The 16,122-nt window shown below is 41.9% G+C and overlaps 1 protein-coding gene across 3 annotated transcripts in view; it reads right to left on the bottom strand.

The window, feature by feature from the left end:
* afap1l2 (actin filament associated protein 1-like 2) overlaps nt 1–16,122 on the bottom strand; it is a 157,477-nt gene that overhangs the window by 36,036 nt on the left and 105,319 nt on the right. For all 3 annotated transcript variants that reach the window (XR_011673920.1, XM_071391066.1, XM_071391065.1), the window contains exons 7-11: nt 10,531–10,710; nt 10,113–10,199; nt 8,465–8,549; nt 4,056–4,160; nt 113–324 (exon numbers count right to left, since the gene is read on the bottom strand). Coding sequence is in view for 2 of the 3 variants with exons in the window: in XM_071391066.1 (XP_071247167.1) it covers nt 113–324; nt 4,056–4,160; nt 8,465–8,549; nt 10,113–10,199; nt 10,531–10,710 (669 nt within the window). In the remaining variant the exon portion in view is untranslated. The remainder of the gene's footprint in view (nt 1–112; nt 325–4,055; nt 4,161–8,464; nt 8,550–10,112; nt 10,200–10,530; nt 10,711–16,122) is intronic.

The raw sequence follows: 16,122 nt of genomic DNA on the forward strand, positions 1-16,122 counted from the left end.
ATGGTGATAACTGATACAACAATTTCCCAAGATCGGATCAATAAAGTACTAGTCTCTACTTTCTTTCTATAGCGCCTACCTTCCCCCAGGCCTGCCTACCTCCCCCTCCTACCTCTAGTGTGGCTAGCTGTGCCCCATCCATCTGGATCCGGAAGGAGTAGAGGTGCTCAGGGCTGGGGTCTGGCAAGACCATGCATCCCTCCAGAGGCACAGGCTGCTGGGACACTTTAGTCTTGCCCTTGTCCTGGTAAAACCACAGCTGCCCATTTTTTATCAGACACCAGTGGCTCCTCCAATGACTGTTTACCAGCACGTTGAGGTAACCTGAGATAGAGACCATATTGTTATATGTTTACTTTGTCAATGTAAGTTTAACTTGTTGCCATATCAATTAAGTCTACTGAATTGAAATAAATTGAATTATTGTGTGGTGAGGGACAGAGAGAGAGGGGAAGAATGTGAGAAAGAAAGGGTGAAAGAGAGAATTTGTTATCCCTGTAATTACTGTACTGTACAGTCGTGGCCAAAAGTTTTGAAAATGACACAAATATTAATTTTCACAAAGTCTGCTGCCTCAGTTTGTATGATGGCAATTTTCATATACTCCAGAATGTTATGAAGAGTGATCAGATGAATTGCAATTAATTGCAAAGTCCCTCTTTGCCATGCAAATTCACTGAATCCCAAAAAAACATTTCCACTGCATTTCAGCCCTGCCACAAAAGGACCAGCTGACATCATGTCAGTGATTATCTCGTTAACACAGGTGTGAGTGTTGACGAGGACAAGGCTGGAGATCACTCTGTCATGCTGATTGAGTTCGAATAACAGACTGGAAGCTTCAAAAGGAGGGTGGTGTTTGGAATCATTGTTCTTCCTCTGTCAACCATGGTTACCTGCAAGGAAACATGTGCCGTCATCATTGCTTTGCACAAAAAGGGCTTCACAGGCAAGGATAATGCTGCCAGAAAGATTGCACCTGGTGGTGCAAAAAAAGCAACCATTTATCGGATCATCAAGAACTTCAAGGAGAGCGGTTCAATTATTGTGAAGAAGGCTTCAGGGCGCCCAAGAAAGTCCAGCAAGCGCCAGGACCGTCTCCTAAAGTTGATTCAGCTGCAAGATCGGGGCACCACCAGTACAGAGCTTGCTCAGCAATGGCAGCAGGCAGGTGTGAGTGGATCTGCACGCACAGTGAGGCAAATACTTTTGGAGGATGGCCTGGTGTCAAGTAGGGCAGCAAAGATGCCACTTCTCTCCAGGAAAAACATCAGGAACAGACTGATATTCTGCAAAAGGTACAGGGATTGGACTGCTGAGGACTGGGGTAAAGTCATTTTCTCTGATGAATCCCCTTTGTTTGGGGCATCCGGGAAAAGCTTATCCGGAGAAGACAAGGTGAGCGCTAACATCAGTCCTGTGTCATGCCAACAGTAAAGCATCATGAGACCATTCATGTGTGGGGTTGCTTCTCTGCCAAGGGAGTGGGCTCACTCACAATTTTGCCTAAGAACACAGCCATGAATAAAGAATGGTACCAACACATCCTCTGAGAGCAACTTCTCCCAACCATCCAGGAACATTGATATTTTGGGTCCATGGCCAGGAAACTCCCATTGAGAACTTGTGGTCAATCCTCAAGAGGCGGGTGGACAAACAAAAACCCACAAATTCTGACAAACTCCCAAGCATTGATTATGCAAGAATGGGCTGCCATCAGTCAGGATGTGGCCCAGAAGTTAATTGACAGCATGCCAGGGTGGATTGCAGAGGTCTTGAAAAAGAAGGGTCAACACTGCAAATATTGACTCTTCGCATCAACTTCATGTAATTGTCAATAAAAGCCTTTGACACATATGAAATGCTTGTAATTATACTTCAGTATTCCATAGTAACATCTGACAAAAATATCTAAAGACAATGAAGCAGCAAACTTTGTGGAAATTCATATTTGTGTCATTCTCAAAACTTTTGGCCACGACTGTACAACTAATTGTGATCATTCATTGTATATTATACTTTCCTTTCCGTTATAATACATTTAATAAGTTCTTAAGGGCCTATTGCAACCAGCATTGGTCACCATATCACCGCAGGATGATCTCTCATTAAACCATCAATACGCGCTAAGATCACAAAGCAAAGCTGATCTCAATTGCAACCGCTATTGGCCAATGTATTACCACTCTGTAAAGCTGATGTGAGTGTTAACTTTAAGTCCTGGTTGCTGGCAACATTTTTCAATATATTTTCAAGCTCTGGTGGATACTTTAAGTCCTGGTTGCTGGCAACATTGTATGAATTGGTAAAAATAAAACCTACTCTTTGAGACGATTAAGAGTGAGTTATCTACAGTTGAAGTCGGAAGTTTACATACACTTAGGTTGGAGTCATTAAAACTCGTTTTTCAACCACTCCACAAATTTCTTGTTAACAAACTAGTTTTGGCAAGTCGTTTAGGACAGCTACTTTGTGCATGACACAAGTAATTTTTCCAACAATTGTTTACAGACAGATTATTTCACTTATAATTCACTGTATCACAATTCCAGTGGGTCAGACGTTAACATACACTAAGTTGACTGTGCCTTTAAACAGCTTGGAAAATTCCAGAAAATGATGTCATTGCTTTAGAAGCTTCTGATAGGCTAATTGACATCATTTGAGTCAACCGAAGGTGTACCTGTGGATGTATTTCAAGGCCTACCTTCAAACTCAGTGCCTCTATGCTCTTTGCTTGACATCATGGGAAAATCAAAAGAAATCAGCCAAGACTTCAGAAAAATAATTGTAGACGTCCACAAGTCTGATTCCTACCAGGCAGTATTGATGTTGTTTCATGTCCGTATGCTACTCTTGTTCCTTGTATATTTCCATGTTTAGTTTATTATTAAACTCACCACCTGGACTTCCCAAGTCCCAACTCCCAGCGTCTAGTTTACAACCACGGCAAATCTACAATGGCAATTTACCTTGGAAAACACATATTGGTGTACTTCATTTTTCATTTCCAATTCATGTAATACATTAATAACAACTTGTCTTAATACAGTATTGGTACTTTCTTATCAAGGGTTGAAAAATAAATATCTCTGAACTGTCCACATCTAAAATTTGTAACCATAAACAGCCAATCATGATTCAGTTAATATCTCTGTTTTCATTAAATCATAGTCTGATAAAAGTATTTCAAATGACACAAATTATATTCTAATTAAGTTGAAATTCGAGATTAAATGTTTGTATGAAAATACAATAAGTATTTATTATGAATTTCCAGCCTTGCGATTTTCAATGTTACCGATAGGTCAAAACTTTTTGTGGGGCAGGAGTAGAGAACCTAGACACAGCTGTCTGGTATCAGACTCGCTTGACACGGTAACAACATGAGATCAACTGATCTGCTGGTTTAGTCTGGGTTTTCAGTCACAAACAATTTTGTTTTAACATGCAGGTGCATATAATCTCCTGTTAGTAGTGTTTTAAGAAATCCAGCGCTTATACACAGCTGCGCATTAAGTTCTGCCTCTTCGTTGCAAACGGGCTTCTGTTTGCTTTGACAATGTAAGATTTAGAGGAGGCTGGCGGGTAGAGGTATAGGAGGATAGGATCATCGTAATCACTGGAATAGAATAGATGGAAATGAATCAAACACATAAAATACATGTTTTCTATGTGGTTTCCATGTGTTTGATACTGTTCCATTACTTTCATTGCAGCCATTACATTGAGCCCATCCTCCGATATCTTCAGCCAACCCTTGGAAAAATGTCATTTCATGCCAATAAAGTTCAACAAATTGAAAGGAAAGAAGGAGGGGAAAGGAAAGTGAAGGCCAGATAGAGAAGACGGAATGACAGAGACAAAGAGCAGGTGAATAAGGAGACAAGAAAAAGAAAGTGAAAAGGAGATAGGTCTGGATTCAAACAAAGCGCAACGTGCCGATATCGCACTGCATTGTGGTTTGCTTGAATCCTTTCTAGTGACTTTGACTGTACTGTATGTTAACAGGGTAATGGCTGATTTGCCTAGCTCTAGGGGCCATCTCCACTCACCTGAGGTGTCGACACATTTCTCCGGACTGTCTAAGGAAGAGGTCTTCTTCTTGCCAATGTTCATTAAGTTACTGAACTTCAGGCCTGCACTGTATTTCTTCCTCACTGTAAAGGATGAAGGCAGAAAAAGGTTCTAAACCAAGAGACCCAACAAGCAATTACTTCTGTAAACAATCAAGAACAAGGTTAAGCAGAGCATTACATTATGTGGTTGGATTGATGTCAATGGGAGTGACGCAAGTTCATCCACAAGACTGCTATATTCTCTCAAATCACTTACTAAAGAAGGTGACTGAAACCAATAACAACCAATTAAAATTGACCATTCTAAAATTCCTGAACTTTAAACCCCTAGTAGTGACAGTTGCTGTGTTGTCCTCAGTCTAATCATGGAAACATAACGTAAAACTTAAATTAATAGCCCGGGCATTTATTTGCTTATATCACTGAACACAACAGGCGCTGAGAGACAGGCTTCTATTTGAGCCAGGCGTCTTATTTCATTCGCATAGGTAATTGTTTCATTCCAACGTTCACTTCCAGAATGTTAATACATTTCTTAATTTCCTGCCCTAACGTGTTATTATTGCCTCTATTAAAACAATAAAAAATGAACTTTTCCTTGACAGAATAATTATTCTCCTCTAAGACAGTGCATTTTTGGCATTTTCATACTTTGGCCACTAGAGGGCGATCAGACAATTTCTGGCAGTTCTGTACTCCCGAAGTTGTTGACTGTTTTTGTGCTTGCCAGTTAGCTAGCATTTATCAGCTGTTAGCAGCCAATGGCTAGCAGTTTCATATTGGTGATAAAAATGGATGATTGCCATCATTTGTTTGAATTACTGAATTATTTAATGTAGCAAATCAAACATTAAACCTCATTTAAAAAAATATGGTAATTCATGGTAACCAAATAATTTAGACCCTAAGATTATTTGAAACAGGTGTTTATTTGCTGAAATGTGTGTGGTTGACCGGCTATTAAAAGTGACAGCAGGCTATTTGAGACTGTGTTTAATTTAAGTTTTCCAGTAACTCAAAAGTAAAACTTATGATAACACCTCGAGTGAAACATAACTGAAGAGTTACTCTTACAAAAAATGTCACCTACCGTTCAGAGTAGAGGTCGACCGATTAATCGGGGCCGATTTCAAGTTTTCATAACAATCGGAATTCGGTATTTTTGGGCGCCGATAAATTTTTTATTTTTTTTACACCTTTATTTAATCTTTATTTAACTAGGAAAGTCAGTTAAGAACACATTCTTATTTTCAATGACGGCCTAGGAACGTCCTGCCTCGTTTAGGGGCAGAACGACAGATTTTTAACCGTGTCAGCTCGGGGGATCCAATCTTGCAACCTTGCAGTTAACTAGTCCAATGCTCTAACACCTGATTACATTGCACTCCACGAGGAGCCTGCCTGTTACGCAAATGCAGTAAGCTAAGGTAAGTTGCTAGCTAGCATTAAACTTATTTTATAAAAAACAATCAATCAATGACTGTCATCGCTCCAATGTGTACTTAACCATAAACATCAATGCCTTTCTTAAAATCAATACACAAGTATATATTTTAAACCTGCATATTTAGCTAAAAAACATCCAGGTTAGCAGGCAATATTAACCAGGTGAAATTGTGTCATTTGTCTTGCGTTCATTGCACGCAGAGTCAGGATATATGCAACAGTCTGGCTCTTTGCGAACTAATTATGACATAACATTGAAGGTTGTGCAATGTAACAGGAATAGTTAGACTCATGGATGCCACCCGTTGGATAAAATACAGAACGGAATAAACGTTTTGTTTGAGGTGATAGTTTCCAGATTAGCCAAAGGTATATGGTTTAGAGAGAAATAGTCGACGCGTTATAATTCCTGTAATAACTTGCGGCTGAATTTGAAAGGGGTTCCTTCGTTATTTTACCGTTCATGTCTTCCATAGAGAATGTCTTGATCTACTTAAAATAAGGTCTGTGTTTCGTGCAGGCTTAAACCGCCTCTGCGTTTTGATACCCGTGTAAATCTCACTAGGATAAGGTAACGTTTGTCAACATATTTTCATAAATCCACTCTACAATTTTTTTTATCTTCGCTTATATTTAGCCAATATTGATCAGAGTTACCTTGTCCTATGGATATCTACACAGTTATAAAATTGGCGGTGTAAGCCTACACGAAACACAGACCTTATTTTAAGTGAATCTAAAAATATCCTATGCAATAAATGTAGGAACCGCTTTTCAGATTTTGCTAGGTGTCATGGGAATTATGACTCGCACTTTGGTTGTCAATGCTTACCATGCCCATTATTAAAATAGGATTTCCTGCATATAGAAATTAAGGTTTTTGTTTTCAACATTCATCACAGGTAACTTAAACTCTATTTTTATTCAAACAGTTGAGAGTATTTGTCTCCTAAGCAGACTCTTCAGTATCATTGTCACTTCAGAGCTGTGTGTGTGTGTGTGTATTTATGTATTATATTTAAAATAAAAGTGTTCATTGTTCATTCAGTATTGTTGCAATTGTCATTATTACAAAAATGTGTGTGTGTGTGTGTGTGTGTATGATATATATATATATATATACATATTTTTTTTTTAAATAAATCGGCCGATTAATCGGTATCGGCTTTTTTTGTCCTCCAATAATCGATATCGGTATTGAAAAATCATAATCGGGCGACCTCTAGTTCAGAGTGTACTAGACAAAATATGCATGCTACACTGTAAATTGTGTTAAGATCTTTACAAGAGTATATTTATATATTCATAATCGTCAATCTCCCAAAATCGATTGGCTCAAGAAAGCACTTAGCTACTTTAATCAGGTTTACATCGAACCTTTTTATGCGATGTAAAGTACATGTCGGATAAACATTTTTGCAACAGGCCTGATGGAAACAGCAAATTTGGCAGTAAACTTTCCGAATGTCGACAAAACAAAATACGCTAGACAAGGTGGGCTCTTTTTGTGTATGGAAAATTAATTATGCGAGAAATAACCAATAACCATCATGCGAATATTGATATAATAACCATCATATCAAAGTAAACTTGGAGTCACACCATGATATGTTGTGTGGTCTTTTCACTGCGACTCGGGAAAGCATGCAGTTTACTAGGTTAAATAAATTATGACGAACTTCACAGGGTGGTGAAAGTACAGGGTGATAGATATTGAGGGTCTTATTCTGGTGACATGATGATCGATGCTTGGCTACCGTTTGACAAATAAAAATCTGTCTCTTTCATTCATAATAATCTCATCATGTATTAGGCTATACCTGCACTGTATCTGCGAGCTGATGTCTAGAGCACGGTTTCCCAAACTCTGTCCTGGGGCACCCCCCCCCCCCGGGTGCATATTTAGATTTTTGCCCTAGCATTACACAGCTGATTCAAATATCCAACTCATCATCAAGCTTTCATTATTTGAATCAGCTGTGTAGTGCTAGGGCAAAAAACTAAATGTGGGGAAATTTGTTTTTATGTGGATTTTAGAATATTCACATTACAATCTCTGACCAATTGGATGGAAACCTAGCTACTTTACTTTACAATTGCCACTTAGTAATGTTATCATTACTGTCTTCAATTTAAGAGTAAGGGTACATTAAAGAAAATTCTGTGTTGTTTGGATGGTCCAACTGCTGGGTTGCAGGCATTGGGTCAATTAGTTGGGTTATTATCTTTAAAAGAGCAAGGTTGGGTTGTTGAGGCTGGGTTACTGATACTGAGTTCTTGAGATATGACCCAGCAGCTCAGATCAGAAGACTGGAGGCTTGGCTTAGTAGGGGTGTGGCTTTCAGATAGTTGTTTTTGGCCACCGATGATTATAAATGTCATTCTGGTTCATCTGTTCTGTTGTATTGTTATCACATGTTAAGGTTGAACACTGATACTTTTGTAGCTTTAATGGGTTCTTCAAGAGCCTATGCATAGCCCAATGTTGGGATAGTTACCACTTTGTTACAATAATGTAAATTTCTATGTTATTAATTTAAAAAAATTGAAATATTCTATGAACATTTATATTTGCATTGCACAAACTTAACATGATGAACAAGAATGACATGTATTGTCACGGGTGGCCAAAAATAACTATATGAAACAATTCCCCTAATAGGCCACACCTCCTAAAAATAACCTATGGATTGCATTAAAAAAGACCCAGCTGCTGGGTCAACCCAGCATGAAAGTGAATAAAAACCCATGTTTGAGTAATCCCCATAAAACCTAACATGATTATAAGAGAACTCCTCCAGTTAGGATCACTCTGGGGGGAAGCGTTCCCTAGGTACAGATCTAGGATGGATCAGCTTCTTCTCTCCCAATCCTAACATCAAGCCTCTAGTGGCAACTTCCCCATAATTGGTGAGGATCAGAGCTGAGACGTTACTCACCATCTTTAGTTTCAAGGGTCTCAGCGTGGCTGTCTGTGCTGCTGCCACTTTCAGAAGTAACTGAGTATCTCTCACTGAGCTCCCCCTGCGTATAGAGACCACCACACACACATTTACTATACACACACACAACTTAATCACACACACACTTACCGTACACACACAGACTCTACTCAAACATAAACAATTGTACACAACTCTTGTGAAGCATGATTGACAATTGATTGTGTTTTTCAATCCATTCCTGCCGCATTATGAAATAGTTACTTGTACTTACACTAGTCAGATAAAACCTTGTTTGACAGCAGCTTTGGAACTTTAACATATAACCAAGCTATAACCAATCTAATCTCGGAAACCCAGAACTAAAATTTTGAGTAATTGAATCAGTTGCTTGATTAAGTTCTGGGGGTAGTGTTAGAAAATATATTAGAACATGGAGCGGAAGCAGGGTGGTAGCTCCAGCCCCCTCTATTTGCAATTTACTTGCAAGTATTCATACCCCTTGACTTTTTCCACATTTTGTTGTTACAACCTGAATTTAAAATTGATTAAATTTAGATTTTGTTTTCCACTGGCCTACACACAATACCCCATAACGTGAAAGTGGAATTGTTTTCACCAATTTTTTATTTTTTACAAATTAATTAAACATGAAAAGCTGAAATGTCTCGAGTCAATAAGTATTCAACCCCTTGTCATAGCAAGACTAAATACATTCAGTAGTAAAAATGTGCTTAATAATTCACGTAATACATTGCATTTACTCACTCTTTGTGCAATAATGACTACCTCATCTCTGTACTCCACACATACAATTATCTTGTAAGGTCCCTCAGTCAAGCAGTTAATTTCAAACACAGAATCAACCACAAAGACTATGGATATTTTTCCAAGAAGGGCACCTATTGGTAGATGGGTAAAAACCACAAACCCCCAAGGAGCCTAATTTCAACACTGAACAAAAATATAAATGCAACATGTAAAGTGTTGGTCCCATGTTTCAAGAGCTGAAATAAAAGATCCCAGACATTTTCAATATGCACAAACAGCTTACTTCTCTCAAATTTTGTTTAGAGCAGCAAATTTTGAGCAGCAAATTTTGTCATACCCGTGGTATACGGTCTGATATACCATGGCTGTCAGCCAATCAGCATTCAGGGCTTGAACCACCCAGTTTATAATATCTCTTTGCGCATGGTGAAGTTATTAATTACACTTTGGATGGTGTATCAATACACCCAGTCACTACAAAGATACAGGCATCCTTCCTAATTCAGTTGCCGGAGAGGAAGGAAACCTCTCAGGGATTTCACATGAGGCGAATGGTGACTTTTAACCCATTTTTAATTCAGGCTGTAACAACAAAATGTGGAATACGTCAAGGGGTATAAACACTTTCTGAAGGAACTGTATGTCCCTTCCTTTATTAAATGTTAAAGATGCGAACACCAAATGATCGGTGACGGAAAATCTGCGCATTGTATCAAAGTTCCATGTTATTCATCGCATCCCACAGTCTGTTGACATACGCTACGATACCAGTTATGTTATGTGTGTCTGTCCATGAGAGACTATAACCAATCTCACCCAATAGCCATAACTACCAGTAAATAAAATTAATTGTGTTCTATTGATGGTGTTCTACCTTAGTGCAGATGAGTCGTGAGGAGTCGGACACAAAGTGCTGCATCTCAGAGCCCTCTGCTGGTTTAGGGCTGATTTCCTGGATCACCTGATGGGGGTGACAAGGAAACAAGACCAATAGGTATGTGCCCCCTTCCCTTTTTAAGCATCTGGAAAAGCTATATATCAATCCAATCCATTATCATCATTGACATTATTGTAACTATCAGGGTTGGGGATTTATTCTATTTTAATTCAGGAAATCAACAGATATTCTACTTTTCCTCGTTGAAAAGCAAATTGTGAAAATGTAAATTGGAAATTCTGTTTACTACCTGGATTGACTGAATTAAAATGGAATTGACTCCAACACTGCGGTGACAACAATGCAGTCTGACTCCAACCCCCACCATTAGTCTCTCCATCTCCAGTCCCTATACCTTGAGCCACTGCTCTGTCTGCTCCTTGCTCTGCAGGCCCAGAACGATGGCCTCTCCTCCCATGGGTATGATCTTCAGCTTGTGCTCCTTCCTCTTGGGCTGCTTCTCCTTGTAGACCACGCTGCAGCCCAGCAGGCTCACGTCCAGCAGCGGCATCTGCTCCTTGGAGCTCTTGTAGCACTATTGGAACACCAAGAGGGTACAGTGGTTGGTGATGGAAATATGGCTTAGTTGTTTAAAAATGGGTTAAATTGTCTCTCAACTCATTCCAGGGAGGTGCATATTTTTGTCCTAGCCCAGCACTAACATACAGTGCCTTTAGAAAGTATTCACTCCCATTGACTTTTTCCACATTTCTTTGTGTTACAGCCTGACTTTAAAATTGATTAAATTGATATGTTTTGTCACTGGCCTACACACAATACCCCATAATGTTAAACTGAGGATGGATCAACAACATTGTAGTTACTCCACAATACTAACTTAATTGACAGAGTGAAAAGAACGAAGCCTGTACAGAATACAAATATTCCAAAACATGCATCCTGTTTGCAACAAGGCATTAAAGTAATACCGCAAACAATCTGGCAAAGCAATACATTTTTTGTGCTGAATACAAAGCGTTACATTTGTGGCAAATCCAATACAACACATTACTGAGTACCACTCTCCATATTTTCAATCATAGTGGTGACTGCATCATGTTATGGGTATGCTTGCAATCATTAAGGACTGGGGAGTTTTTCAGGTTACAAAAGAAACTGAAGCACAGGCAAAACCCTATAGGAAAACCTGGTTCAGTCTGCTTTCCACCAGACACTGGGATACTCATTTACCTAAAACAACAAGGCCAAATCTACACTGGAGTTGCTTACCAAGAACGAGAGTGGCTGAGTTACAGTTTTGACTTAAATCTACTTGAAAATCTATGGCAAGATCTGAAATGGTTGACTAACAATGATCAACAACCAATTTGACAGAGCTTGAAGAATTTTGAAAATAATAATGAGCTAATGTTGCACAACCCAGGTGTGGAAAGCTCTTAGAGACGTACCCAGAAAGACTCACAGCTGTAATTGCTGTAACATAACACAAGGTGGAATAAGTCAAAGTGGTATGAATACTTTCTGAAGGCACTATACATGATTCAAGTGCTTGCTATTAGTTGATAAGTAGAATCAGGTGTGTTAGTGTGGGGCTATAACACAAATGTGCTCACTCAGGGTGTCCTCCTGGAATGGACTGAGAAACATTGGGTTGGAGCCTGGTTAGTGCATTAAGGTTGTGGGTTTCATTGTGCCATGCCTACTCCTGCTCCCCGCTCCAGCACTCGACGTGGCCGGTCTACTAACCACCGGTTCTGGCAACCATCATTACGCACACCTGCTCCCCATCGTTACCCACACCTGGACCTCATCATCACCTTGATTACTGTCCCTTTATTTAGCCCTCAGTAGCCTCAGTCCTGAGGCAGTATTGGTTTTGGTGACGTTTAGTCCGTCTCCTGTTCTGCTTATCTGCCTTATTCTTATCATTAAACTCACCTTCTACACCTGCTTCCTGACTCCCAGCATATTCGTTACAGAATACTGCCTCTCTATATGGAAGAAGCAGAAGAGAAAGACATCTCCTAGACCGTCGGCGAACAGGGCCACCTACACCACAATCAGCTGGCACAACTGGGTGCGGCTATGGATGAGGTCCTCCGGGTCCTCCACCGGCTCGACACCACCCGAGAGGATTCACCTCCAACTAGCGGAGGGCCTCCTACCACGAGTCATCCCAGCGAGCCAGCCCCCCAGCCTACCCAGCACTCCGCCCAGGTCAACGATGCCCGACTGTCCCTGCTGACCGGGCGGGTGATGGAGTGGGCTACGGCCATCTGGGAGAGCTGGGTTCCTACGAGAGGTTCATGGCTCTATTCAGGGCGGTCTTCGACCATCCACCGGAGGGCAGAGAGGGAGGTGAGTGACTACTCCAACTCCGGCAGGGTGCCCAGACCACTGCAGAGTACACCCTCACCTGCTGGACCGTAGCAGCCTCTAGCGGATGGAATGAGCCGGCACTCCGCACCCTATTCTGAAGAGGACTGCGTGAGTAGGTCCAGACAGAGTTGGCGTGCCTGGACAACCTTCTTCGGGAGCGCCAGCGCCCCCCTCCTCCTGAACCCATGTAGGTAGGGGCCACACACCTCCCAGCAGCAGAGCAGCGTAACCTGAAACAGCTGGGGCTCTGATCCTATTGCGACCAGGAGGGGCACAAGCTTCAGCGGCGTCCCAACTCGAGGTCCACAGGGGCAGAGCAGCGGCCCCGTGATCATCTGTCGCCATGGAGTACATCCAGGAGGCTCTCCAACAGGGTTTCATCCGCCCATCCACCTCCCTTGCGTTGGCAGGCTTCTTCTTCGTGACCAAAAAGGATGGAGGTCTACGTCCGTGCATTGTTTACAGAGGCCTCAATTCCATCACTACCAAGTACCGCTACCTTCTCCCGTTGGTGCCGGCCACTATTGAACAGCTTTGCGGGGCCCTTTTTTTTCTTTTTCAAAACTGGACCTGTGGAGTGCCTACAAATTGATCCGGGATGAATGGAAAACGGCCTTCAGCACGATGTCTGGGCACTACGAGTACTAGGTGATACCTTACGGATTAGCCAATGCTCCGTCTGTGTTTCAGTCTTTCGTAAAAACAAGGTGTTCCGGGACATGCTCGTGCGCCAGGTGGTATGTGGTATGAAAGCGGAAAAGTGCCAGTTCCATCAGGTCGCTGTCTCCTTGGGATACCGGATCAGGCCACAGGGAGAGATGGATGGTTGAGCCAGTCCCAACCACCGTAAAGGGGCAACAACGGTTTTTGGGGTTTGCCAACTTCTACCACCGCTTCATTAAGAACTTCAGCTCCACTACCTCTCCTCAAGGGTGATCCCCGTAAGTTGGTGTAGAGTCCTGCAGCCGATGAGGCCTTCCGCCTACTGAAGGGGCATTTCACCTCCGCCCCGTTGCTGAAACACCCAGATCCTATGCTGCCCTTAGTGGTGGAGGTGGACACCTCAGAAGTGGGTGTGGGGGTGGTCGTGTCCCAGCGCCAAGTTAACCCACAGAAATTGTATCCATGTGCATACTACGCAAAGAAACTGTCTCCTGCAGAGATGAACTATGACGTCACTTACGGGAGCTCCTGGTGGTGAAGTTGGCATTAGAGGAGTGAAGACACTGGCTGGAGGGTGCCAAGGACACATTTCTCATCCTCACCAACAACTGGAACTTGGAGTACATACGGACCTGAATCCATTTTGCTCCTTCCGTCCAATAGGCAGAAACTCAAACAGGATGTATGTAGAAATTTGGCTTGTTACCTAAAACCCTTACAAACTTTTACAGATGCACAATTGAGAGAATCCTGTCGGGCTGTATCACAGCCTGCTACGGCAACTGCACCGTCCACAACCGCAGGGCTCTCCAGAGGGTGGTGCGGTCTGCACAACGCATCACCGGGGACAAACTACCAGCCTTCCAGGACACCTACAGCACCCGTTGTCACAGGAAAGCCAAAAAGATCTTCAAGGACAACAACCACCTGAGCCACTGCCTGTTCATCCCGCTACCATCCAAAAGGCGAGGTCAGCACAGGTGCATCAAAGCTGGGACCGAGAGACTGAAAAATAGCTTCTCAAGGCCATCAGACTGTTAAACAGCCGTCACTAACACAGAGAGGCTGCTGCCTACAGTGGGGAGAACAAGTATTTGATACACTGCCGATTTTGCAGATTTTCCTACTTACAAAGCATGTAGAGGTCTGTCATTTTTATCATAGGTACACTTCAACTGTGAGAGACGGAATCTAAAACAAAAATCAAGAAAATCACATTGTATGATTTTTAAGTAATTAATTTGCATTTTATTGCATGACATAAGTATTTGATCACCTACCAACCAGTAAGAATTCCGGCTCTCACAGACCTGTTAGTTTTTCTTTAAGAAGTCCTCCTGTTCTCCACTCATTACCTGTATTAACTGCACCTGTTTGAACTCGTTACCTGTATAAAAGACACCTGTCCACACACTCAATCAAACAGACTCCAACCTCTCCACAATGGCCAAGACCAGAGAGCTGTGTAAGGACATCAGGGATAAATTGTAGACCTGTACAAGGCTGGGATGGGCTACAGGACAATAGGCAAGCAGCTTGGTGAGAAGGCAACAACTGTTGGCACAATTATTAGAAAATGGAAGAAGTTCAAGATGACGGTCAATCACCCGGTCTGGGGCTCCATGCAAGATCTCACCTCGTGGGGCATCAATGATCATGAGGAATGTGAGGGATCAGCCCAGAACTACACGGCAGGACCTGGTCAATGACCTGAAGAGAGCTGGGACCACAGTCTCAAAGAAAACCATTAGTAACACACTACGCCGTCATGAATTAAAATCCTGCAGCGCACGCAAGGTCCCCCTGCTCAAGCCAGCGCATGTCCAGGCCCGTCTGAAGTTTGCCAATGACCATCTGGATGATCCAGAGGAGGAATGGGAGAAGGTCATGTGGTCTGATGAGACAAAAATAGAGCTTTTTGCTCTAAACTCCACTCGCCGTGTTTGGAGGAATAGAAGGATGAGTACAACCCCAAGAACACCATCCCAACCGTGAAGCATGGAGGTGGAAACATCATTCTTTGGGGATGCTTTTCTCCAAAGGGGACAGGACGACTGCACCGTATTGAGGGGAGGATGGATGGGGCCATGTATCGCGAGATCTTGACCAACAACCTCCTTCCCTCAGTAAGAGCATTGAAGATGGGTCGTGGCTGGGTCTTCCAGCATGACAACGACCCGAAACACACAGCCAGGGCAACTAAGGAGTGGCTCCGTAAGAAGCATCTCAAGGTCCTGGAGTGGCCTAGCCAGTCTCCAGACCTGAACCCAATAGAAAATCTTTGGAGGGAGCCGAAAGTCCGTATTGCCCAGCGACAGCCCCGAAACCTGAAGGATCTGGAGAAGGTCTGTATGGAGGACTGGGCCAAAATCCCTGCTGCAGTGTGTGCAAACCTGGTCAAGAACTACAGGAAACGTATGATCTCTGTAATTGCAAACTAAGGTTTCTGTACCAAATATTAAGTTCTGCTTTGCTGATGTATCAAATACTTATGTCATGCAATAAAATGCAAATTAATTACTTAAAAATCATACAATGTGATTTTCTGGATTTTTGTTTTAGATTCCTTCTCTCACAGTTGAAGTGTACCTATGATAAAAATTACAGACCTCTACATGCTTTGTAAGTAGGAAAACCTGCAAAATCGTCAGTGTATCAAATACTTGTTCTCCCCACTGTACATACAGACTTGAAATCATTAGCCACTTTAATAAATAGATCACTAGTCACTTCAAAAATGACACTTTAATAATGTTTACATATCTTGCATTACTCATCCCATATGTATATACTGTATTTTATACCATCTATTGCATCTTGCCTATGCCACTCGGTCATCGCTCATCCATATATTTACGTGTATATATATATTCTTATTCCATCCCTTTACTTAGATTTGTGTGTATTAGGTAGTTGTTGTGGAATTGTTAGATTACTTGTTATA

Source organism: Salvelinus alpinus, chromosome 3 (genome assembly GCF_045679555.1).
Source record: "Salvelinus alpinus chromosome 3, SLU_Salpinus.1, whole genome shotgun sequence".
NCBI classification, from domain to species: domain Eukaryota; kingdom Metazoa; phylum Chordata; class Actinopteri; order Salmoniformes; family Salmonidae; genus Salvelinus; species Salvelinus alpinus.